Source organism: Mycetomoellerius zeteki, unplaced genomic scaffold, assembly GCF_001594055.1.
Source record: "Mycetomoellerius zeteki isolate Tzet28-1 unplaced genomic scaffold, Tzet1.0 scaffold106, whole genome shotgun sequence".
NCBI classification, from domain to species: domain Eukaryota; kingdom Metazoa; phylum Arthropoda; class Insecta; order Hymenoptera; family Formicidae; genus Mycetomoellerius; species Mycetomoellerius zeteki.
The window spans coordinates 1,676,663-1,703,792 of NW_017255975.1; the positions used below are offsets into that span (position 1 = coordinate 1,676,663).

Here is a 27,130-nt window from a genome sequence, read left to right on the forward strand (position 1 = left end):
CAAGGAGAGTATGTATAAAATATTAAACGTTGATTTTACCCTTATACACATTCTATATTTTGTACATGTTCTTTGTTTGAAAGTGATATTTTAGCAGTTATTTTATTTACAGCCGCAAGTCAGATCTTCTTCAAGTTGCGAGAGATACGAAAGTTGAACTCGATGCTAAAAAATTATTAGGCTTTATAACAAATAATGTCTCTTGAGCATTGATGTTAACAGCATGTTTTTATACACTTGGCCCGAGGCTAATAAAAGCCTAATGCCTGACGACTCCAGGCCAAGGCACGTTTTTTTTAGCAGCTAACTTAGTAGATTCGTGGAGACTCACGGGCAATATCGCGTTATATTCTGCTGGTTGCGTAGCTAAAAAATGTTTGGTCTTTAATGTATTCGATCGTATTCGTTTATATTCTGTAAAACAGTAAAAGAATGTCTATATAATTTATGTAACACCTTATAGAGAATTCAAATTATGTTTAAATATTTCTTATTCTCTATATAATTATCGTAAAAAAATAAGCTTCGTACCTATACTAAACTCCCATCTGATCCTGAACATTACAATTCGCAAAATGATGCAGCACTGTACATAACAATCACGAGGCTTTACTTTGGAGTTGTGCAGTTAATGCGGCGGTTTCTTGTTTCATCTGTTTTAAATCGGCAGTTATTCTTTCCAAATTAGCACCGACGTTTTTCGCAGATTCGGAATCGATCTGAATAAATGTTAAATTGAATGTTAGTTTTCTGTGCTGCATAAACCTACTTTTCTTAATCCTTCAATCACTGCATCTTACCTGTTCTTCCAAATCTCTAATTTCTCGTATTGTCGCACCTGTTTCTTCGACTAAACTTACGAGTTCATTACAGTCTGAATGTAACGTCGCTAATAGTTTGTAAGCCTTCCGCGAAGCTTCATTTGTTCTCGCATCTCTGAATATTAGTTCGTCTACGACAGTAAAGGATCTCTCCAATCTCCCGGTAAGCGTATTGATTTCCTTTTGAATTTCACGAGTATCTGCTAGAACCTTGCTTATCTCATCTCTCTGTTTCCTGACATTATTTATTATTTCTAAAATTCGTTGAGTGTATGCAGATCTATTCACTTCCTTAGGAAGTTTTTGAACTTCTGCGACCAACTGTGAATACTGTTGATCCTTATTCCGACATTCCTCTTGAAGTTCTTTTTCCTTCTCTTTTAACAATTTTATCTCGTCTAGCTTCTTTTGGCTCGCATTCTATAATAAAAATGTAATCATTTTTTAAATATAAATGACTCTTTGTTACCTCAAAACTTACTTAATTTTGTATACTTACTGCTTTTGTGGAATGTTTCTCTCTTTCTTGCCTATATTTCATAATTAAGGGCACCCTATGTTTTTCCCATTGATTTGCTAAATTAATCAATTTGCTTGTACTAGCCTCAACTGCAGATTCCAATTTCTTTACATTCTCTGGCCCATCTTGAAGGAGTTCGTATGCTTTTGCTTTGATTTTTTTTTGTTCCTCGTTGACTTTTAATTCCTTCTCTTCATTCTGACCAGTTATTGTTGCTTGTGCTAATCTGGTGGTCAATTTTTTAATTTCGTTTTGTAATTCTTCTATATTTATTCTAAGACTTTCGCATTCTGTTTTCATCTTTTCTGTTTCAACTTCCTGTTTCGCCTGATTTCTTAACGTTTCTTGATCTGGAAGCACTGGATGCATTACGGATTCTGGTTTCACCTGAGATTCCTAAAAATTTAACAATAATAACGAATATGTAAGATATATAATAGTTATTTTCTATTTACATCAAAATTTAGATAATTCTTATTTGTGATGTCATAACTCAGTTGAATGCATGTTCCTTTTCATTCTGGCAAGTGAGGTTCAACTGAGTTTTTACCTATAATCTGTACAACCTCGAAACCGTGTGCTTTATTCAGTATTGTTAACTCACATTAAAAGTGAGATTATAAACTTGTGTTGTTATGTAGGTATAAATAACAATGTAAGTACTGACGTCATTATCTGAGTATAAAATACTCATATAATTTTAGACTCAGTATCACTTGTATGAAAATGGAAAGCAACTAATAATCGACTATAAAGTACATGTGCAACAAAAGAGTATCTTGTATGCTTACTGTTGAAGTTTGTGTCTTGTTCTCTGATGAGAATTTGCTAAACTCTTTGACAATATTATACGCATTAGAATAAGCAGGTTTTTCAGATTGTTGACTATTAAGCCAATTTATGCGTTCCATAATATCTGTTGGAGAAGTATTAAGCGCTTTCGCATTGTACGATATCATTGAAGGTAAAAAGCACGCAATGTCTTGCATTTGTTCAGGCACTGGTTGTAAATAGCGCATACAATAGTCTTTATAATCTGCAATAATAACAGTTGCTATTGCATCAACATCGTCTGGCAAAAATAATTCAAGTAATATTAATATTGCATTACCATCTTCCATATTTGCTATTGGTACTTCGATATTTACAGACACATAAGGGACATTCGCTCTTCCTCTATTCCTGAATCCCTGCTTGTGACAATAATGCGGTAACCATGGTATGGAGAGTCCTTGAAATATTGCAGATGCTACCGATTTCTCTAATAAAGCGACTTTACTGATGGATTCGTTTACGGTTTTCTCACTCTCCTTTGGCAGTTTTTCAATGAGAAACATAAATACTCTTCGCAGATCTGCTTCTGAGTTGTATAGGAATGTCTGGTAGCCAATGTCACCTCTGTATCCAAGTTCCTGTAATTTGGATCAGCTGATGGAAATAAGCAAAATCAAATGGATACGTTCTGATCTAAGAAAAGACAAAATATATTTACCATGCACGTTTGTGCAAGAGTAGCACCCAGTCGAAAGCGCGCTGCCATGTTTACAGGTAGTACCGTAGACAAACCTAAACCCGGCCTTATTGCTTCTAAGCATCTTACAGTGGCTTCCACAACTAGTTCAGTGTTAAAGCTACTAAGATTCGTTACGTACTCTTCAATGTCACTGAAAAGAAATATTTACTTGTAATAATCAAGGAACTAAGAAATGCAAGAGTCAAAAGGTTTTTATTACTACTTTAGAACTTTCCTTCTTGCTTTTGCCAAACATATACCTATTTCACTTCAAGTAAAAAAAAGTATATACTAGTTCAGCTATAAAAAAAAAACAGACTTACACTCGAGACTGGTGGTACATTATAAATTTTTTCTAAAGCAAAAAGACAAGATATCGTCTATTTCATTCTTATACTTATAAGATTTCTCGCGATCTGAGAGATGCAGGAGTCATAAGAGACTGTATCTTCTGGAGTTCCTTCAAGGCAGGAAGATAGAAGGTATCTATGTCATTCTTATTTTTATAAGATTTTTCGTGTCATATTGATATTTTTCTTAATATTAACATTCAATAGTTCTCATCCGTTTTGACATCAACAATTGAACGATGTCGCAAGAAAATGATCGTACGGATGAGCTCACGTGCGTGATACTTTTATTCGCGAGGATATCGCGGAAACACCGCCCACTTTATCACTGCCGCAAGGAAAAAACCAGTGGCGAACCGATCGGAGCCGCTGAATGCGAATCTGGATACTTACCAGCCTATTTGTCGCAACGAGTGAATTATTATATTGTCGATCTCCTCCATCCTACGTAAAAAGATGAAAACTCTGAGGCGCCGCTACCGCCCCGTTGTATCGCGTGTTTATGAAATCCGGCTCGATTTAATCATCGAGATCTAACCTTCCGGCGAGCGTGACAAGCGCTCGCGAGCGGACACTTGCACGCGCACGTACGCATATGTATATACGTGTGTATTCGTGACAGGTTAGATAGGTGGCGTGGCAGCTTTCAATACTGCCAATAGTGCCAATTGGAGGGATTTTTGCAAATTTTGCGATAGCGAATGAGTTCAGCAATTATTAAGGAGGTTCTCGCGCTACTTCCTAGTCAAGATAGACAGTTTATTCACAATAATATGTCTGGTAACTTTATCGTATTGTGAGGAAATACGGAGTGCTTTTTAATTGTTTAACACATTTTAACACAAACGTACATGGGAATGTAAAAATTAAGTGCAGCAATACACGATTTAAATGGAACAAAATGCTGTACATGATCTGGTTTAGATAAAGTTAGATTAAATGTAACTTTTTCTGCTTGTATTGAATAAAAAAAAATAAGAATACCGGTTACCAATATCCTGCAACCTCATTTATGGCCGTCGCATTTAATAACATGTAATTATTATTATAGAATTAACACAAGTTTAATTACACAGCCGACTAGTAGCTCTCGGGCTGAATACGAATGTGTAGTGTCGATTGTTGCGGCAATTGGAATACAACTTGTGTTGCTGTGTGCACGAAAGTGTGTCTAATGCCAATATTCATAGTCGGTTCTTATTTCAAGACCGTCTTAAGTAATGTCTTAAGACACTAATGCGGCTCTCTGATTGGTTCGTGACATCTCAAAACTAAACTTAAGATGGTCTTGAATATAAGATCTGACTATGAATATCGGCGTAAGTTTCAATCGGGAAGCACCTACGATCGATGAAGTAAACGGACATTTTCCGTTCCGAAATCAAATCGCGCGCCAAAATCTTACTGCGGCGCTGAAGTTGGCCACGCGCGGCGCCGACGCGGCGCGCACGACGCGCGGCTAACTTCAAGCGCCGCGGTGAGAGATCAATTATTTGCGGCCAGTTCGCTCCGCACCGCTTTACTCTGCTCCGTACTGTTCCTTGCCGTTTCGCTCCGCTCCGCAGAGCGCACAGTGTGCACTGTGCGTTGTTCTGTGCGCGACGCGGTTGTACGCAGCGTGCTCGCTCAGCTGTTGTTTCGGCTGAAGTGAAGTGACAGTGCCGCATCGGTGTGGTGCACGATGTGGAAATCAATCTCGTGAAGGCGGCGGCGACGGTCGAGGTGGCCCGCGGTGAGCGGCAGCGCGTCGCAACTGCTGCTGCTGCTGCAAATCCGTGAGTCGGGAAAAATGAACGGGAGTCTGGGGATAACGCGCGGTCCGGAGCAACATCCACAGCGATTCGCGGATTACTTTGTCATATGCGGCCTCGACAAGGACTCGGGTCTTGAACCGGACAAGTACTTCGGTGAGTCTTTTACCTCACTCGCGCTTTCCTTTTGCGCGCTGACACCGCTCTCATCGCTATCTCGCGGTTCGTTATTCTCGGCATGGAATAAAGCGAGAGAGAAAGAGGGTGAGAGGAACAGAGAATGTTCTACAATCGAAATAGAGCTCAATAGTCGCGAAGGATAAAATGTCAAAGGTACAACGTCAATGTTAAAAATGATTCTTCATTCTGAATGTAATCCAGGCAGATATTATTCTGCAAATCTCTGCAAGAAGATTGCAATAATTCATCTGAAGGGTGCGACTATTGCATATACAGTGCGTTTCAAAATCGTCAATTCACTTTTGATAAGCATCAAAGACTTATCTGTTGGAGCGACAATTGTTTCAATGTCAATAGTAATTCCGAACACGATAGGAGTAGTTAAGTTTTCACGAGCGTTTCTGGTGAAAAAATTTCAATTACTGTTCACAAGTTTAATGAAAAATTTAATTTGCAACAATGTAATTGGACAGTATTACACGAAGTTTAATTAATTTGTTAAACGGTACTTCGAGTAAATTGAATTTAAAATACCTCTTATCTCGAGTAGGCCTGTATGACTCACATTTGAATTTTACGAATTAATATATTTTTGCAAGTCACACACATACACACACACACACACACACAAATAGACAATGCAGAATTAACAGAATGAAAGGCGTTTTGTTTTAAGCATATAAATATGAGAAGTGGGTCTTTCAGCAGCACTTTCTTGAAACTTTCTGCATTCGAAATGAAACGAGGCTTTCGGAGAAAGAAGAGAAAGAAGAACGCACAGTATAGAAAGCACAGTTTTCCTCATACCGACAATGGGAACATTGACAATTGATTTTTCTTCACGGGAGTATCTGAGTTCACAGCATGCGGAATGGACCGCTTGGCCTTTTGTTGTTAGGCTACTGTACGTACTGGATACAGTACTCACAATAGGGAGCCTCACAATACGTGAATGTGCGGCAAACGACGACCCTCCTGAGAAAACGCCGGGACGGCTTTCCACGAAAAAAATCGTTTCAATGAAAGAATTCTCCCTTGAGAACTCCCGTGACTAAAAGGGCTCTTGTATACCTGTGACGAGTTGCTTGTCAGCTGTTAGACTACATTGTTTTATGAGCTTCTGTCCGTTGAGATTATTTGTTTGTTCACGGATTTTAGTCTTGAAAATTGCTTGATTTTACAATTAATTTTAAAAATCGCAGATAAAACAGGAATAGTTTTTTAAATAAGCATAGAGTAGTAAATATTTATTTAGGATTTTTACAGTAGGAAGTACATATTTTTTGGTAATCGAATAACGAATTTATGTATCTATAGTTTTAATATGATGTAATATAATCGAATTATATATCGAATTCGTGTAGAATTTTAAGATTAACTCTTAGCGAGATTGGCAGCCAACATCCGCAGCGTAAAAATATCCATAAAAAAGAAGACTCGTGCCTGAGAGTAAGGTCAAAGTTTATATATGAGGAAAGAGAACGAGACAGAGAGAGACTTTATACTACACAGGATATTTTACATTACACAGGATATTCCGTAAAAATTTTCTAAATAACGAATATATTTCGCATGATTAATAACAATCTTAATAAATCTAAAAAATGTTTAAGATAAGATTGTTCGCACATGTTTGATTATTCAGGTAAAATGGAATGGAGAAATTTGTAATAATATTTTAATAGAAGTCTAGTTTTGAAGTTAAAAAAGGATAGCTTTAGTTTTTATTAAAATATTAGAGAAAAAGGTGATTATAATGTAGGCGCCTGCCTTGGTAATGTGGGTTCTGCATTAAAATTTTGTTAAACATCATTTCTTTTAAAACATCTTTAACTTGTTTTTAGATAGGTATTGAAGTTGTGAAACAATTGCAGCCATTGGACTGGTGCGATTTTTTATTGACAATTAATGTTTATCTATTACGAGGTATATCAAAATTATTTCGTATGATTGTCAATATCTAGTTTAATACGGTTTAAATTCTTAAGTAACGAGTTAATATCATATTAACCCTCCACCCGTGTTCATATCATATATCATTGACTATATTCAAAACTTGATCTTTTTGTTGACAATATTGTAATACCACGAGAACTTTTTAAAAACGCTCGGGTCAAAAAAGACCCGAACATGGTTAATTCTTAAAATGCTATTCTTCTATTTTGAGTAGGTAAAAAAGCTTGAATATTTTTGCTGGGATATAATTAAATAACAAGGGCATTGTAGAGCGTTGTTTTTCGTTAAAAAATCTTTATAATCATCACTTAAAAATGATTTTGAGAAGTCTTTAAAGGTATTTGCGAAGCTGGAAAGATGTGTTCGATGATGGTTAAACGTTCACGAAAACGAGATCAATCCAAGAGTATTACTAGAGAACATGTTCATGAAAAGAAATTTCTGAATCTGATAATACCTCGTTGTCAATACAGTCAGAATTTTTTTTATAAATTCAAACTATTTGGAAGTATAAATAAATCTGAAGAAATTATATTCTGTAAAAATATAGGAAGTTCACTTTATCAGCACATTTAGATAGTTACATCAGAATGTTTTTTTTCATTTAAACAATTTTTTCCATTTTATATACTGTCTTAATTATTTCAAGTGTGTTTTATATTAAACTTAGATTAATAGATTATTGTTTGCGATATCATTGACTTGAAAATAAGTAAAAAATACACAAAAAAGAACAAAATACAAGTCCATTCCATATTACATCTTTCTTTATACTTTTTGTAGTAATATAGCTCTAAATATTTAATATTAATATACGTCAATGAATTTATTACAAAGCAATTTCGATTGCTTTCTTTGCTTTTCTTTTGTATTTTTTAAATTACTGTCAAGCTAATTTCTTTATAAAGTTGCGCATACCAATAACTGATGGTTGTCAATACAACACTTTATTCAGTTTTACGGTAGTTCTTCATTTTATGCTTCGAATATGGAATCCAATAACTCGGTTAATTAGCGAGCGAGCGAGCGAGAGATTCTCGATGCTAAAAGTATTCATTAAACATGTAAATTGAAAAATATTTCTTGTTCGCAAAAATTTATTATACACGCTATGTTAAACATAGAAAATGTATATATGAATCCGATATGTAATGAGAATAATTTATTGAAATTGAATATCATCTCTCGAGTGTTTTTTTCTACTCTCTAAAATTTATAGAGTGAATCTCACCGTTAAAGATTGAAAATTGATTACTCTTTTTCAAAACTGGCTCAATTTTCACACTCTTTAAAGTGAGATTCCACTCCAAAGAATTTATAGAGTATTGTTTAATTAATTGATACATCTTATCGTTACATTTTAATCTTCAAGTTAATAATAATTCTTGTTTATTGCATATTTTTCGGCTATCTTCATTTTTCTTTCGCTTATTTTTAACAGACTTGTCTAATAATCTCTTTACGATTTTATTTTTTTTCGCAAATATTAGCCGTCCATGTTTTCATGCTTCATTCTTTTCATTTAGGGCCTCACCCTTCTTTACGTACGTCTAAAGAGCAATGATCTGCAGAAGGGTCGTATTACCTCTAAAATACTTATTTTTAGTCTGTTAGATTTTGGGTATGAAATATTGGTGCTATAAAATACTCTTTGTATTATCCTAATACGTTTTAAATTTAGACTTATTAGTTAAAACGAAAATCGTTTAATTTAGGGGCGTCACAAATGTATAACACAAGCAAATTTGTTATAAAAATAATTAAAAGTTGTAAAAGACAACTTAACGCTCAAATCATAATAAATTTTAAAGTAATTAAAGTTTTATAGATAGAAATCTTAATTATAGAAATCTTAATTTAAAAAAATTGTATTACTAAATATATTTCTGAAAAGAGAGAGAGTGAGAGTTTTGATTTCTGAAATATTTAATCGTTTACTGCTTAAAAGTTTTAGACGTTTAATGAACTTTTTTTTGCGCGAAACGAACTCTTTCTTTTTATTTGTCAAGGCTTAAACGTTTGTTGTACGCTTACGTGCATGTGCGTTGTATGACTTGGTCCTATAACCACTCTTCCGCCTTTTAAACGCATACTTAAGTGCCAGTAGCCCCTTTATGTACAAATGACCCCATATACGATGACATCATACGTGTTCGCAAGAAGGGGAAAGGCAACTTATTCGGATACGACACTTTGGGAAGCAGAGCATACGAGGCTGAAATAAAAAAATACAATTCTCGCTATTTTGCCATAAAACAGATTTGCGTTTGATCTTTTTAAGTTTTTGGATAATGTTTTAATAATGTGTATTTTTGTATAAAAGTCAGAACATCTGTTAATAAGATAACTTATTACTAAACGTATATGCATTTTTTAATAACTATTCATTATTGTTTAATGTAAGCTATAATTAGTTTGTTTTTATTTAATTAATTAACATAGGAGAAAAATCAGATTTTTCATAGATATTTTATGGAAGCCGATCATAGGATTTAAAAATATATAAAATTATTTAAATAAACAAATATAATAAAGGGCATGTAAGAGTCTAAATTACTATGTTGAAAAAATAGAGTACATTATATAATAAATATCATTATATTCTAATTGATTAAAATTATTACATGTTCGGCCTTTCTGTACTGCTTTAGAATAAATCTCTTATATATATATATATTGTCTAATGGATTATTTTTTAATTTATTAATTTTTAACGTTGATGTAAAAAATGTTGTAGTTTCATATTAGAATTTGATTGTTTAATGTATCAAAATTATATATTTAATCCGGTTATCACAGGTTATATACGCGTTAGGGTCAACGATAATTTTATGACTGCAGATAACATTCTTCATAAATGATGCTCTCTAACATAAATCTCGAAAAGAGAGCGCAGAACACTATAAATTATATACTCCTTTATAATATTATTAAAACGAGCATTATATAAATTATATATTCCTTAATATTATTAAAACGATTTCCATTTTCCAGAAGAAAATTAATTAATTTCTCACAGAAACCCTTAATTAAGCATAACTTTTCTAAATTTTGTTTTATCGCATATTACAACTATGATATAATACTATGAAATAATTATTTTCTAAAACTTCAGTTCTTTCTTTTATTACAAATATTCTCAACGTAATTGATTCATAATCAAGATTAATTGATAATTAGTTACAATTAAAAACTTTGTTTACAAAGGAAAGACTGTTAGAAATATTTCTGAATTTATACCCTTCCAAATGTGCAGTAAATTTACAAATCGTGTAACTTTTTGCTATGATTTCACAATATTTGCAAATGTACAATAGAAATTTGCTTGTGAATTTACAAAACTTGTGCACCGCGCATACGCATTAGAGATTTGTGTATACTTTGTCACAAAATATTATTGTAATTTTACAACATGGTTTAAATTTACAGCACATTTTTGGATAAAAACTTCCAACATTTTTGGAAGTTTACAACAGAAATGTTTAACAGTGAAAAAAGAGGTTATTTTTAAAGACGATAATACTTATAATCTATATATTTCTCATTGTCATTTCATGTTTCATACGAATTTAAAACTTTGCACTCCTTTCTGTCTGTCGCGTGATACATGCGGCTAATACAAGCATTTACAAGCATGCGTGGGCGTGCGTGTGCAAGTATACGCACAGGCGGATTCACAGAAAATATTCGTTTGTTCTACGCCTCGTACGAGCATCATTCTCTCGAATCAATACTTTCCATGGCACAGGGGCATATCGTTCATTTATTGCTCGTTTTCTTCCCCTTTTCTTCTCCTTCGGACGTGATTCTCTCTTTCTCTTGTCGTGCTCGTGGTTCACTCTGCTCTTGTATTTTGTATTTACTTCGTGTCACGGATGTATATAAATCGACCACGTGATGTTTATCTTCGAGGCGAATACTTGGGTTGCTCGTAAACGAGATCAATGATCTCTGCAAAAGGGATTTTGATGAAAATTATATGGTATAACCGTATAACGGAATAATTATAATTTCACAATTATACTTAAGTATATAATTTCACAGGAAGTTATATTAACTGTATACATATAGTTCTACCATATAAATTATTAACTATATTTATATCTTTATTTATATTAATTATAGCTTGTATTTATAGAACGTGCAGCTTTTATCGGTAAATGTGCGCTTTTACTTCTGAAATTTTGTAATATATGTATGTGTTGATTACGGATCTATATTTTTCCTTAAAAAAATTATAAATTGGGAAATTTATCTTTGACGAAACATTTTCCTAAATATATATTATATTAATGAAATAATATATATTATATTCAATAATAAGATTGAAAGACCGCTAATGTTAAACATAATAATTTTAAATTAAGAAGCGCCATAACGGTCAGAACGTTAAGATGTTGAACTATTGTAAAACCTCGGCCGGGAGTCGAACCCGGATCTCTTGCATTCCGTGCGAGCGTCCTAAGCCTTTAGACTACCGAGATATATTATATTAATTTATTATTTTAATAATTCATTAATATATTATATTATGTAAAATGAAAGAAGCGTTGCGGGCACGGAAGAGAGAGATTGAATGAATCTTTATTAACTTTCTTAGCTATTTAAAAAAATACAATTCTTATATATAAATAATCTTATATATAAATATTCTTATATATAAATAATCTTACATTAAATTGCTTAATTAATCTAAATTTTACAAATCTAAGTAATATTAAATACTATATATTCTCTTAACATTCGCTTAAACGGCTCAATTCTTTCATACTGTTTTATTTTATATGATAAAAACATTATACATTTTCACTCCTTCATAAAACATACAGGATAATCGCCGTTATTGATAAAGATCTTCTAAAGAGACATCCCCTAAAGAGACATTTCTCGGAAATTAACTATTGCACTTCATCAATACTGATGAAAACATGATCTGTCTAGATAATTAAAGAAATAAAAATATAATTAATACATTTGTGGCTTATTTTTATACAAAATCAGGTAAAAACAAATTCTACCATTGCGAAAATAAAATTCTTGCAATTTTTTTTTACAAATTGCGTAGTTGAAATAATAGTGGCTACATTATTGATAATATTATATCGTTTTACATGTTTATAGCTTCCAAAATTAGTTTTATTTATACATATATTTTTATTTCTTTATAATACGATTTTAAATATAAAATTGAGATGCACAACGTAAACCGGCACACTTGTCTGTAAGACAGACATAAGTTAATTAAATTTTTAGTATAGTGTCAAATAGTTCCTATTGGAATTGAAAACAATCGTGTATTTATAGAAGAAGCCTTATAAAAAGAAACTGTTGCGTTACATGTTTGTGTTTTGCAGAACAGCATAAAGTATGCATATAAATGAACGAAAAACATTTTATACAGAAATGAAAAGATTCTAGAAAATATATTATTATACACATTTATTTGTAGGCATTTTGACAAATGATTCTTGAGAAAGAAAAAGGATAGGAGTTACTGCTTACTGTGTCAGTTTTGGGGTCCATTTTGTCAGATGCTCATTTTTGTTTAACTTACGAAAAAGTTAATTATTGCAAAATTACAAAAAGTACTATAATAACTGCTATATTATCTGAAAGAAGACACTTTCTAGTTTGTATTTATGTTTAAAAGTTTTATTTTTAACTTTTGTTTAAAAAATACTATCTAAAAACAAAGTAGTACATCGATATCGGTGACCTTCCTCTACTCTTTGCGCACTTCTCTGCGGAATTTTATTGCAATATTCCCGACTCGATTCCCGATTTGTCGTGTTTGCCTTTCACTCTCATTTCCTACTATTTTTAACTTATTTCTTAATTGCTCCGGTAACATGTTTTTTAGAATCTTAAAAATAAAACTACACATGTTATAATACAGCCTCTATTTTAAAGACATAAACTGCAAAGAAAGAGAAAGAGACAGAGACAGAGATGGATTTAAATTATTTCAACTTAAATAAATTTAAGTTGAAATAATATTGTGCAGCCAAGGTTTCCTGGAAAAAGGATTTTAATACTCTTACATACAAAAGTAATACTTCTCAGTCGTTTGATTCTCTCTCTCTCTCTCTCTCTACCATATATATTATATATAACTTGATTATTTTTTAAATATATTTTTTTCTTAGAATTATTTTAAGTATTTAATTTATATCGTTACTCGCAACAGAAAGATTTGTAGAACAATTAAGAACCGGTGCAAAACCATCTACTTTTAGACTACCCGTGCGATTACCGTTAGTAACCGCACTTTGATGTTGCGCGTAAGGTATGGTGTAATTAGGAAGTGTACTCATAATAAGACCCTCTCCGCAACGATGCGTGTACGAGAGTAGAAAGTACGGAGATCTACGCATGTGTGGAGATTTAGGGACAATATATTCGTGTAATAACTGGAACGAGGCAGATATGCAGTAAGAGTATGCATTGTTACAAGCGATTTCCGTATAGTCGTAACAGTATTACTTGCACGATAATTACAGGATGTTGAAAGTAAGATATTTTATAAATAATTAACATTTACTCCGAGTACGCACTCGTAAGTACGTGTAAATATATCACAAAATTATTAAATATCATCGCGAGAGATTCATGAAGATCGAGACTCATGAGCTGCGAGCGTTTAACTAAAAGAATTGGCGAACAATTTTCTGCGCTCAATTAAACACGATGACAGATCCGCACGATGACTCGAGGGGATATGCTATGATTTTAGATGAACAGATAGTAGATAACTTTTATAATGATGCTCGTGTTATTGCATAAGTTGCTGAGTTGTAATAATAATTTTGATTGAGTGTAGTTCTCTTTTCATGAGAAGGCATTGAATAAAATTAAATAAAAAAATTTGGATTTTACCAAGAAAAATTATAATAATATAGTATGGATTGTTTTATGATTTATTTCTTTTTCAATTAAAAAATAAAGATTTGTAATATAGTAAAATTTGTATCGTCTTTCTCTGTATAATATATCTTAACATAAATTTTATATGTTTTTTCTATGTCACCAATTTTTCTGTCATCAATTTTTCTATGTCACCAATTTTTCTATGTCACCAATTTTTATTTTTTTTAAATCAAATATATAAACAAGAGTTACGAGCCAAACAATACATTTAATAACAGAATTTTAAAAAAGATATTCAAAATTAAATATATAAACAAGAGCTACGAGCTAAACAATATATTTAATAACAAAATTAAAAAAGACAAACGTACCTCACACGAGATCATTTTCAATGTTAAACATAGCATCGGTTTTGTGAGAAATTAATATTAAAACGCATACTGAAGAGGGAGATTATTTGTATTTTTACGTATATGCGGCTGAATCTTGTAATAGAGCTCCTCCCATTGGTACTTATAACGCAATAATTGGTAGATTACAATTGGTATTTTTTCGATGGTCGCATCTTACAATTTTTGAGAATCTTAATCGATGTGGATCATTATAGAATTTAACTGTTGGAATTAAATAAATATGTAGAAAGGCTTGGTCATGTAATAAAATGAAATATGTATTAAAAAATATAAATATTAGCACTAGAATATGCCTTGAAATAGATTTTTTGAAAGCATAAAAAGAATTAAGAAAATTGGTCATACGATTTTATTTTTTAATCGAACGAGAATAAATTATAAGACAATTTATATTAGCATAATATTTTGTCCTTTGTAATATTACTGCAAAAAATTTTGTTTATGTAATAATAATAAATGATAAAATATATAATAGTGAGAAAATTATGTAAATATTAAATGGCGTATATAATAATAAAATGGAAGAACAGACGGAAAATTTTTTCATTTGCCATTTGTATTCGTAATTATGAATAAAATTTTAATAAAAATTAATTATGAATATGACTACGAACTTTTTGTACAAATTATTTATTTTATGTAAACAATGTTGCAATATTTTAGACTTTTTACAGCATCGGTGCTGCAATATTTAGCCAGAGATGCTTTACATCTGACGCGCAGTTTTCTAAAAATAAAAAACTTTTTTTTGTAGAAGACTGGAACTCGTTGGACCGATCCGATGTACAATACAGCGATTTATTATTATTCGGGAATTCCATGTATGTGTAGATGAGAAACTGAAATATCGGAAAAAGTTATCGGCCCGTTAATCGAAACTGGTGATTTCGGCGACGATCGACTCACTCGACAACCCAATCAGTCCATTCGATTATCACCAGCTACTTCGTGTACATCATTTCCAAACGGAGATTGACTCAGATCAGTTTATGATGTCAATTAAGACTTCAGATTAAAATCAATTCTACATGCATTTATTCAGACGTACGCGTCTTATATGTATAGAGAATATTTCTTTCCACTGTATTTTCAATTTTTTGCAAAATATTTAGAGAAAGTTTTAATATACTGTTTTAATATAATCTTTATTGATACTTTCATCAGTGCATATTGATACTTTCATATATTGCATAATATTTTACGTGTGCGTTAAAAGCATATTTTGTTTCTATTTTTAATCATGATATTAATATATGAATAATCATTGTGTATGAATTATTGCTCTTTCAAAGAGGTTTGAAGATATAAAATGCGACAAATTCAAGTGAAAAATTTTGTAATAGGATATGATAGAACTAGTGTAAGATAGGATTCAATTACTGCATTATGCTACAGCGGGAATTATTACGTAAAACGGATTTCAAATGCATGTAGATTAATTCAGAGCACGAACTTGGGATGTGCGTACTATCCGACTTTAATTCGAAGAAAGTTCGACATTGGCAAACGGCTTATGAAGCTTTACGGAAGACTTTCGCAGTACGCGGGAAGTAATACTTAGATCGAACGAATCTCATTCCCTAATTCTGATTTTATATCTCGACGGTTGAAAAAATTTTAGGAACTTCATTTGGAACGACATTTACCGTAATTGTAAAATTATCTTCTCCAAAATGTAATACAATTAACATCATTGTAGTATAAATTAATGCATTTTATATGATTAAAGTAAAACATGAAACACGTTTAATATAATATTGCAAATTATACAGACAAATATACATTCATGTAAATTGTATAATTATGTGTTATATTATTTAATTTACATTTTTTGTGATTTGAATATATTTTTATGAATATAGTTATATCATGAATTTTGTGAAATAAAATTTAAACTTCATGTGTTTCCAAGGACGCACTCTCATTTTTCTTCCTTTAACATTGAGAAGAACGAAGTCTTAATTGACTGTAATCTACTGATTGATTCATTGATCGTGATTAATTTTCTTGTTGCGAAAGATGTTTCGCAATTCGTTGGTGTTTACTCACAGTTTTCTTTCCTGCATCTCAAAAATACAAATTCATCGTCTTGGGTGGTTCTTTGATCACGAACGATTAACTTTGTACAGGAGTACTCTTGTATTCTGACGAGGAATACTTCGGAGCAGTTGGAGCAGCGCCAAAGCCTTCTGGACCATCTCTCATTCAAGTCGAGTCTGTAGGACCGTGTGGCATATTCGATAACAGCTTTGCTGATTCCGCTGTAAGATAAGCGTTTCTCTCTATCTTCGTGAGAGCCGAAACTTCGTTATTCGCCAAAGATTGAGACGCGCTGAATTTTCTTTTCTTCTAACACAAAATATTTTGATTGCTGCGTGTTCGTGAAAAGAAATCATACTAGATGTTCTGCCTTGACATTCGTGACGAAGGAACGTACAAAAGTTTCTTTAATTGTTTCTTAAGTGGAATTTAGCGGAAAAAATATCGTTCGTGACTACAAGAAGCCATTCTTTTCGTACGCCATGAGAACGATATTTGATGTTTATGAAGGGTATTAAGTCTGGCTGCTTGTTGTTTTTGCAGGTGACTCATTACAGTGCACACCCTTGGATCGAGCATACAAAAGCAAAGTATTAGGACATTATCCAGACTCGGTACCATGGAATGGTCCCTTCGACGAACACGCTGTCTGCATGGTACGTGTGACACCTAATTGCTAATTACAATTCCGTCGCGTGTTATAAGTTAGTAATGAATATAAATTTGTTTGCTTATTATATAATTCATTTATAGGCGAAGAGAATTCAATAGTCGAATTTATTTTATTAATTTATAACATTTATTTATTAATATCTATTAATAAATTTATATGGGTATTTGTTGTATGACTAACTAAAGTTAATTAATTAAATTAATAATGTAAAAATATAAAAGTTTTTTCTACGTCACATAGAAAGTTGTCATCTTCGAAGTATTTTCAATTCTAATTAGATTTAGGGAACATTGCGTCTCACGCAGCCGAGGGGAGTAACTTATTGATTACATTGATAATAGCTTTGTCTGCCAAGCGGTTTGCGATTTCGTACACAAAAGCACTCGGTGGAGCCGATCTTCCATTCCTTCGTCCTCACGAAAGAAGATGGTCACAGAACATACGGATTCAGCCTCGTTTTTTATGAGGAGTGCCGCAATCGCAAAATATGCTCCGCTATGCAAACGCTACAGGCGATGCACATCACGGAGCTCAGCAGCGGTCAAAACGGCACGCCCCCCACGTATGTTTACTTTCTCTTCATTGTCAGTGTCAAATTTCTTGATAACTTGGAAATTCTTATTTTTCCTTCTTGTTGAAGTAAAGTTTACTTGTTGCGAAATTTATTAAAAACTAAGAATTTGATAAACTAAAAATCATGATTTCAAATACAGATAACTGGAAAACGTAGAAATGCATGCAAAGTGCTCTTTTCTTGCATATATTATTTAAATTTCCTTATCCAATGTCTTATATATATTTTTGAGTTTATAAAACATATTTCATAATTTTGCAGTGCGAGGAAGGGTCAGGATGGACATAATACGAGATCGCTGCCTCGTCATTTTAAATTGTCGGCTCATTCGCCTGGTGCTGCATTAGGATATTACGATTCTACCAAAGACAAGTTGCTAGTGACTAAATCAATATCCTTGCTATGCCAACAACCTTACCTCCATGCGACAAAGACGTTCCTCACTAATCTCTATAAGTAAGATATCTCGCGAGTCTTATAAAGCTCCATTGAAACGAGCTGACACAGCTCTATTCTTCTTATATAACTACGTTTATGCTATGCTTCGTAAGAGTACTTAAAAGTACAAGTGATAATATAATGTCAGAGCGCTGCATAAATTCTGTCTGTTAATTGAACATAAAAGATAGTAATTTAATTTTTTAAAAAGGATTTGTTAATTAGGATTTTTTTAGTTTGTTTATCTCATTACTGTTAATTTTTGTTAGATGTGCTGCTCAAATATTGTGTTTAAGTTTGTATTTCTAGCACAAAATTCTGCAAATTACTGACACAGTGCAAACATACAATCTTTATTAAGTGCTATAGAAATATTTTTTATGTATCTGTCGTAGTCAAATTAAAACTCTCGCAATATGTAACACTGCTGTCTTTAGTTCACTGATTATTTGAAATATTTATACAATTTCTTCGGGATATTTAATCAACGATGATAAAAATGTCTTGTGACTAATTTCTTTATCTCTAGATAAGTTGCCGACAATTTTATTCATAAAATATCTTATAGAGTTATCTACAGATGAAGAAATTGAATATTAGTTTTTCGTATATTCTTTAGATATCGTTTAAAAGCTAGAGATTTTTTAGAAGTGATAGATATTCTGTTTGGCAGAATTTATGCACAACAATTTATGTATATTATAATAACATTAAAAACTATGAAATAATTGAATGAATTTTTTTAGATGTGTTCCTAGACATCCCGGACCTGGTCTTAGCTTAGAATCTTATGTGTATAATCTTCTGTATAACGTACCAGTACCGTTACCTGGTAAATCGTTGAAGTTTTTTGTACCTAATGATGAACCGGCAAAATCGCCATTAGAATTGGTTATCCATCAGCCGTCTTCATCACTGGAGTTACCAATGTTGGACTATCCTCTCAAAGATGTGTTCACGTGGTTGGGCGCAGATTGCCTAATCCAATTGTTCACATGCGTGCTGTTGGAGAATCAAGTTCTGTTGAGAAGCGCTGATTTTCACAAGCTGATGGTGGTGTCTGAATGCATAACGGCGCTCTTGTTTCCTTTCTCGTGGCAACACGTTTACGTACCAATATTACCCGCCAGTCTGCATCACTTCTTAGATGCACCTGTGCCCTTCATAATGGGTCTACATGCGCACAATGAGGGTGGTGTATTGAAAATCGCTAGCGAAGTATGTTCGCTTAAATCTTTCCTCTATATTTCATTCTTTTATCAAATTCGAGAAAAATATTTTATGAAAAATTCAGCAATTGTGTATGTTACTAATTATGAGTAATACCAATCGTGTCTGATTACAGGCAAATCTTTGTTATGTAGATATAGATAAGCAAAGTAGCCAATTTCCGGAAGAATTACCCGTGTTTCCTCATAAAATGCAATTTATTAATGAGATCAGAGCGCTTCTAAACAAGTACAAAATACCACATTCAGGAAAGTGAGTTACTTGTTTTTAAATTAAGATAGAAATTCGATTGTTATTCTGTATCTAAATCGAGCAAAATTTTTATAGGACTGATAATATGGTTATTAACTATTACAATGGTGACATCATGACCAGTAGCCTGACACTTCCCGGTTCTGGTTTTCATCTTCCTCGCAGAAAACATTCTTTGCACGATGTGCTAGATTGGGATCGGCCGGAACCAGGACCACAGTCAGACAATCTGCAAAGAACAGTGGATATTGTTAAGAGACCAGGTAAGACAATTTCTTGATATATAAAGCGAAATATTATTATCAGGATTATTTCCAAGTTATTAATTTTTCTCTGCTTACAGTGAACATGGATGACATTGATCCTATAGAGGATACCACGGAAAAAATACTCACGCCGCAAGAAGAATATCAAGAGACTCTTATTTTTAATAATGCTATTAGGGAGATTTTTTTGAACCGTTTTGTACAAATGTTTTCTAGTTATGAACATTTTGTTATTCAACCAAGTCAGGTACGGGCATACAACGCTTCTACAAAATTAGAACCTGTAATTATAATAAAGTTATAATAAATTTTACATTGAAGGATAAAGATGAATGGATAAATAACAGGGATAGTATGCATGTTTTTGACAAGGCCACGTTTTTATCTGATCAGCCGACACAGCATCTGCCATTTTTGTCGAGATTCCTGGAAACACAGATGTTCGCTTCTCTTGTCGACAGCAAAGTCATGTCGACGTGGAGTGAACTCGACTGTAACATTAAAGTTTTTGACCAAAGGATCTCCGCTTTAAAGTAAATCATAATAATGATATAATGCTGTTTCTACTTTTTTTAAACGACTTCTACTTATTGTTAGACAAATAAGATTAAAAATACATAACATTTTTTAATCCACGTTTTATCTATACTATATTTTAGGAAAAAAGTCGGAGAAAGTATTATACGATCAATGCGATACGAGTCTTGCACGGGCATCGCAGATACGCAACAAATACTCGAACAGAGATTAATTAACATAGATTTTGAAACAAATCCGCCTACAGAGATTCTTCCTCATAGAGCCGCATATTTTCGGAGTTTTCCGTTACTGGATAACGTCGTGTTGAATAAGGAACCTGCTCAAAGGTATGTTATTTGTGATATTTTTATTTAAACAATATAATCTTCCATTTTCAAATGTGTTAATGTCTGCTATTCCTATTTTGTGCTTCCTGTATAGTATACTTCGGTAAGAAACAACATTTAATATAAACAGAATAAAATAAGAGGCTTATAGCAAAGTGCATATATTTGATTCATTTTACTCTAAGTCCTTCAAAAAATGTAATAATAAATTATGTCGTAAATTACTAATAACGTAAATATATAATAAATTTATTGTTTTTGCTTGTACAGTAGTAGGAGAGGGCAGACACAATGGAAATACAAGATGAAATCTATGGATACGAACGGAAAACCTGCAATACCCCAAGAATCTCAGTCACCCCGACCTCAAACTAAACTCTCGGCAGACATGAGCCCTGCTTTAATAGCGCAAGCTAATTGGACATTTGTAGAAAAATTGCTCAAGGTACTTTTATTTTATGAATATTATTTAACATAATTGAAATTTTATGTACATTTATTATCTAGAATTATTTTTTATAATTTAAAAATATTAATCAAATTTTAAATAAGAAGAATTTTATATTCGGTTGAAGCGGATCTTAGTACCTAAATACATATTTCTTGTGTGAATTTATATACTTTCTAATTCTGCATATCACGCATCGAAATGTGTACGAAATGTGACCGAAATTGTAAAATTATTTTTATAATAAGGATTGTAAGTCCAAGACGAAGAGAATGTTAGTGGAAAAAATGGGATCGGAAGCCGTTGCGCTTGGTCACGGGGGCGAGTCTCTGTCTGACGTTGAGGAGAATACTCTGGTCGCTAGTCTCTGTGATCTGTTGGAACGAGTATGGAGCCATGGATTGCAAAATAAGCAAGGCAAAAGCGCTCTTTGGTCGCACTTGACTATGTATCAGGAATCGGAAGAATGTAATGACGCGACTAAATCTATAGACTCCAACTTTCTTTCTCCTGGTAAGATATGCATGGTTTAATATCGCATAAATGTTGCGATTTAAATATGTATTGTAATATGTATTATATACTATATTATATTTTTATATCTTTTTTATTTGATAATCATGCGCTTAGATATGATATATGTATATATACGTATATGTATATATGTATACAAGAGAGAAAATAATTATTTAATTGTAAATTACATAAAATCATTACTATTTTGTGGAAATGCAGCGCTAGCGTGGTCCGTGCTGCGGAAGCGACTCGATTGTACGTGTCTCCGTTTTGCAATAAGATAATTTAAAGTATTATAAAGTAGAGATTAGTGTTCTCTTCGTACGTAGATACTCTGCACTGTTAGTTTTGTAAGTGATCCACCAAACAATAGTTATATTACATGTTTACGCTTCGTCGCACGTATTATTTTAGTATCTTCAAATATTCAATAACGAAAAGTAGAATTAGCGTGCGCAAAGTCTAAATTAACCCAATTAGTAGACAATGTTTCAAAAATATATTTTTAATATATTTATATAATCTAAGCGATTTTATCATTTTGTTAATCATTATGTTTAATTTTTCTTTCTTTTTATTTTATTTTTTGTTATAACTAGCTAAGAAATCTCCGAATAAGTTTTTCGGAATACCGGATCGTTTGGTTTCATCTTTGAGAGGCAAAAGTATTATTGAAATTGCTTCTTACATCAAGGACAATTTTAATGGTAAGCCTTGATACTGGCTTGCCACAAAAAGATAGTTTTATGAATTAATTTCATTAAGTATAGCGGCTTTTTTTAAATTCTTGAATGCCCGATCAACATATATCTCAATAACAAATCATTTATCATAGTTACTCATTTATTAAATACATATTGTTTTAATATTATCATTTTTAAAGAAATTGACAAATAATGTCTTTTATTGAATAGAATGCATGCCAGATTGTTGTCTCAGTAAATAAGAAATGGATTCAGAAGTATGCATTCGCGAACATTGAAATGAATTCTTTTCAATCCCAATGGATTTTTATTTATTTATACTGGAACTGCATGAGCACATTTCTATGCCTTTCAATCTAAAAAAAATTTCAGTTCTTTAAGTGCATTGTAAATACTGCTCAATTCAAAATTCTGAATAGGAGAGAGAGAAATGCAGTTTTTTAATCCAATTGGATCTAAAAAAAGTGATAATGGGTCATGAATGCTACTAAAGTACGCATTTGGATGATTTAAATGGATTAAAATTTCAATCTATTTTAATTCAACCTTATCTAGGATGATTGTGTGTATGTGTGTGTAACGTATTTTTATGTAAATTATGTATTAAGAGAGTGTGTATATGTATAGTGTGTATACGTCTTTCCGAATGTTTATACAAAGCATGCTACTGAATTTGCATGTATTTATTAATGTATGCGCAAATATGTATTAAATATAATTAGATGAATGTTTAGTCAAGAAGAATACTGTTTTTGTGTGTATTTTGTTTGCATCCCTTGGCTTATAACTTGAGAAATGCTGATATCTAAAATATTTTACATTATGATAGATTTGTCAAATTTGCAATTGGAGACGGACGTTTCACCCACACGAGGCACGGATAAGCACAAATCTCCTAGTGAGAGGAAAACCATCGGTCCTGAACACTTGAGACCTCTCCCGGATTCTCTAATCTTCGACATCCGCAACGTGCAAGCGATGACTGATATTAAAACACACATTGGATATGCTAGAGCGTGGGTGCGGTTAGCGCTTGAAAAGAAATTGCTGTCGCGTCATTTGAAGACGTTATTGTCGGATATTGCTTTATTAAGGTGCATTTTAGAAATTATTAAATTATTACGGTCATTATCACATATGCATATGTGATAGTATTGACACAATAGCTAATTGACACTAATAATGATATTAGGAGCGATATTTATTAATGTTATTAAATGGAACTTATACTATATTAAATAATGATCTTTTTGGACATTAATATAATTCGTTATTTTTTTAGCGAATTCGATTAGATGTACTCAGTGCGCACTGGTGCACATTAAAGCCATCGTACACAAATTGTTGTAAACAATATATGTTTGATATAAATATAAAAATGAATTAAATCGTGAAATCCTCAATACATTTTATTATGCTGTTAAGTAAAATCTGGATTTTATAATTCGAAATATTTGCATTTTACTTTTACACAATCAGTGTACAGCAGCTTTAATATTCACTCGTGCGCACTAGTACGTCCAACTGAATTCGCTATTTATGATTTATTAGGAGCCAGTACAAACGATCAGCGTTTTTGCGCTGTGAAGAAGAGAAAGAGCAATTCTTGTATCATCTTCTAACATTGAACGCCGTCGATTACTTTTGTTTCACGAATAACTATCCAACGACGAAGTTACCGTATCGAGTTGTGATATTTCCCAGTCGAAAGGCAAGCGCTGCTACTACTTCGGCTAATAGTTGGATTGCTATTTCTGGCACACTCTGCGAAACTAATCCCGTACCCATACCAAAGGGAGCACTTGAATTTGTATTTCATGTAAGTATTTTAGTTTTATTATTAAAAATGACATGAAATTTAATGTATTTTTAAGTTTACACAAATTAAATTCAGTTTCCCAGTTTGACATTAAATTAAATTTAATGTATCTGTAACTGAAAAGTATATTTGTATACATTACATGAAATTTAGTGTACTTTTCATAAAATTTTATGAAATATAATGCATTTTCCATTAAATTCTATGCGAATTTAATACAAGTGAACATTAAATTTAAGCTACTTGTAACTTCATTTTCATTGATAACATCAAATATTTTTAATGTATTTGTTTGAAATTTACTTTTATTATATGTAAAAATTACATAATAGTAAATGCTTATATTTTCAATATTTTATAAGTAAAATTTTTTCTAAACTCAGTACCGTGTAATAAATTTTATTAAATATATTTTAATCATGTAATCATCTCTTTATATATATTTTTTAGCATAAAAATTTAGGCGTATTGTCTACGTTACGGATTGGACATGATAATACTGGGTTATCGCCAAAATGGATGGTGGAGCACGTTGTAGTGAGAAACGAAGTGACTGGACACACGTTTAAGTTTCCCTGTGGTCGTTGGCTTGGCAGAGGAATAGATGATGGGTCTACCGAGCGTTTATTAGTGGGTGCTTTAGTACCTCGAAGCATTGATAGCGAGGAGTTGGTTGAGTCATGTTCCACGCCTCCAAGATGTAGATCTCCAAGTATACCTAGACGTCCTATATTCTCGCAAGTTGAACTGCAACATATGCTCGGTAAATTGATATTATAATCATCTAAACAGATCATGTTTTTTATCAGTATTAGTAAAGTACAATACTTATACTTCCGAGAAATAAGAGGATATTTCTTTAGAAAACCTATGTTAGTATCGGCGTTTTTCCTCTTCGAATTGTTTGTAATATAGAAAATTACATTATTTAGAAAAGTAAAAAGAGCTTGTTATATATATATTATTAATATACAAATAACAAATTTATATAGCATAACAGAATAAAAGATGATACAAAGTTCTTAATATAATTAATTTAAAATTATTAGATTATTAGAAATTAAGTAAAATAATATTAAATATAATATTACAGGCGAAGCCGTAAACGCCATAGTCAAATATCACTACAGAAGAGAATGTCAAGATGGTTCTTTGACGGCACTATTATGTGGAGAAGGAGGACTCGTACCGTCCTTAGAACAAATATTTTTATTTGGCTTTAAAAATCAAAGGATATTTGGAAGGAACTTTTATGTATGGGACTATCTCTGTGAGTAAAAATTTAATCGTATTCAGTGATATTAGAAAACTGATCTTAGAAAAATGTATAATTGAAACTATTGCAGTACGCATAAAAGAAAATTTTGAGATTTCCCTGTTGGAGGAAATGGATGAATATTCTCAAAGGCTCAACCGCGATAGAAGAGTATTCACAGAAAGCAGTCAAAGATTTACGATCTTGAGATGTTATTGTCATCTCATCGATCAGATCAATATGTTCAGTCAAACTTTAGGGAAAAAAATTTCAGTTATTTATTTGTTTAGCGGCGAGGTAAGTTTGTGAAAAATTTTTAACGCGATTATTCACTCTCAATTCGTTTTTCGTTGTTATTTATATTCATTCATCAATGTAATTTTCAGAGAACAACTTCTTCATCCAATGTTGCGGCCGATGAGCGATGCGCGTTCTACAATGGATATGTATGAGGAGAATTCGTTTTTAAGAAATCCCACATTACTGACCTTTCTTATTCATATTCTTGAACCGTTGAGCGAGTTCCACATTGTCCTCGAGAAGAGCTTGACCCATGGAATTTCGAGTATATGTTAATATTTGTCAAAACGTATCGATGTACATTAATTTGTTGCAAGTACTTTCGATAAATATCGCGAATCACGAAATATTTTTAATCTTAAAAATGGTACGTCCGGCTTTTCAATTTTATCAGTAACGATTTAACTGTTATTGTGATGTTTTTAATTATATTGACGAAATTGGAATGATCAAACTTTTCATGGATAGAAATATTAACAAGAGAACAGATTTACTAAACAGTAACAAATGACGAATTTGATTGTTATTACTTGGGATGATAAAAATATATACTTGAAAAATTTCATTATTAAGAAAGAGACTAGAAGGATTTAATACGTATATATTAAAACTGAAGACTGTTATGGGGATGTAGCTGTACAATATGCTTTTATGAATAACAAATTAGAGATTAACACGAGATTTATTAAATATAATGTTAAACAAGGAGAACATAAATCTCGTTCTGTTTCAGAGGCTTACGATATTATCGTCGATGATAAGAAATTAATATATAATCAGAATATATTTGGCCCCATCTTGCCATAGCTATTAGCACGATAAAGGTGGTGTTCGTTGACATATTGATACTAATGACAAATTGTACCAAAGATGTGATCCTATTTAATCAATATTATTTTACATTATCATTGCTGTTATAGATGTTAAGTTTCTTTATTATTTTACGTTGTCGATATATTTTTATCAAATGTAAAATATCTTTTGAAATAATTTTTATATCTGTACGTGCGAATTAATAGTACATGCGATTTTTTATTCAACGCGAAGATCTTTTCCGAATACAAAGAATTATCAAAATATCCACAAATAATCTGATGAGTCTCGGACAATAATTTTTAGACAGAAAGTCAGAGGATTATTTTTTTAATGGCTGTGCTTCGATACTTGAAATCGACTATAACTTATGTTGAACGTGAGTACTAACATGACAATTTTATGTTATATATGTATAATTATTACAGCAAACATTAAGCTATGTTCCAAGAATTGTACGTATATACAAAGTTTCATATTTTATTAAAGTAACTGCTTTTGCCCTCTGTTGATCGTAAATAATAAACTTAAATAATATAAAGTATAAATCTTACCAGATTTATAC

The 27,130-nt window shown here is 32.0% G+C and overlaps 2 protein-coding genes across 5 annotated transcripts; one reads left to right on the forward strand and one right to left on the reverse strand.

Moving 5' to 3' along the window:
- Positions 1-33: 33 nt before the first annotated feature.
- LOC108723923 (coiled-coil domain-containing protein 22 homolog) lies at positions 34-3,770 on the reverse strand. 4 transcript variants are annotated; one of them, XM_018450002.1, is made up of 8 exons: positions 3,598-3,770; positions 2,834-3,005; positions 2,453-2,753; positions 2,133-2,377; positions 1,321-1,737; positions 801-1,241; positions 532-719; positions 34-414 (listed from the first exon to the last, which is right to left on the reverse strand). In XM_018450002.1, exons 1-7 carry the CDS (start codon positions 3,645-3,647, stop codon positions 600-602), a joined length of 1,746 nt encoding a protein of 581 aa, XP_018305504.1. In that variant the 5' UTR covers positions 3,648-3,770; the 3' UTR covers positions 34-414; positions 532-599. The 4 variants fall into 4 exon arrangements, with proteins under 4 accessions (XP_018305504.1, XP_018305484.1, XP_018305495.1 ...); XM_018449982.1 differs by having other exon boundaries at positions 34-165; positions 332-414; positions 2,133-2,753; XM_018449993.1 differs by having other exon boundaries at positions 34-366; positions 2,133-2,753.
- Positions 3,771-4,712: 942 nt separating this feature from the next.
- pns (DENN domain containing pinstripe) lies at positions 4,713-26,662 on the forward strand. The gene is given in 21 exon segments (XM_018449959.1): positions 4,713-5,111; positions 16,955-17,067; positions 17,426-17,646; positions 17,920-18,114; positions 18,843-19,314; positions 19,442-19,578; positions 19,654-19,841; positions 19,922-20,091; positions 20,166-20,377; positions 20,504-20,710; positions 20,805-20,813; positions 20,981-21,155; positions 21,407-21,671; positions 22,274-22,381; positions 23,208-23,472; positions 23,930-24,197; positions 24,648-24,960; positions 25,291-25,467; positions 25,544-25,715; positions 25,717-25,749; positions 25,839-26,662. Coding segments are annotated over 21 exon segments (4,008 nt in total). The 5' UTR covers positions 4,713-4,993; the 3' UTR covers positions 26,029-26,662.
- The last annotated feature ends 468 nt before the right edge of the window (positions 26,663-27,130 follow it).

Bases quoted from the DNA above. Each gene is read 5' to 3' on its own strand.
- LOC108723923 (XM_018449993.1), bottom strand. From the start codon at position 3,647: ATGGAGGAGATCGACAATATAATAATTCACTCGTTGCGACAAATAGGC. The intron at 3,006-3,597 runs GTAAGTATCCAG...ATTTCTTTTCAG, and splicing joins TCGTTGCGACAAATAGGCTG to TGACATTGAAGAGTACGTAA. The intron at 2,754-2,833 runs GTAAATATATTT...TCCAAATTACAG, and splicing joins CTCTTGCACAAACGTGCATG to GAACTTGGATACAGAGGTGA.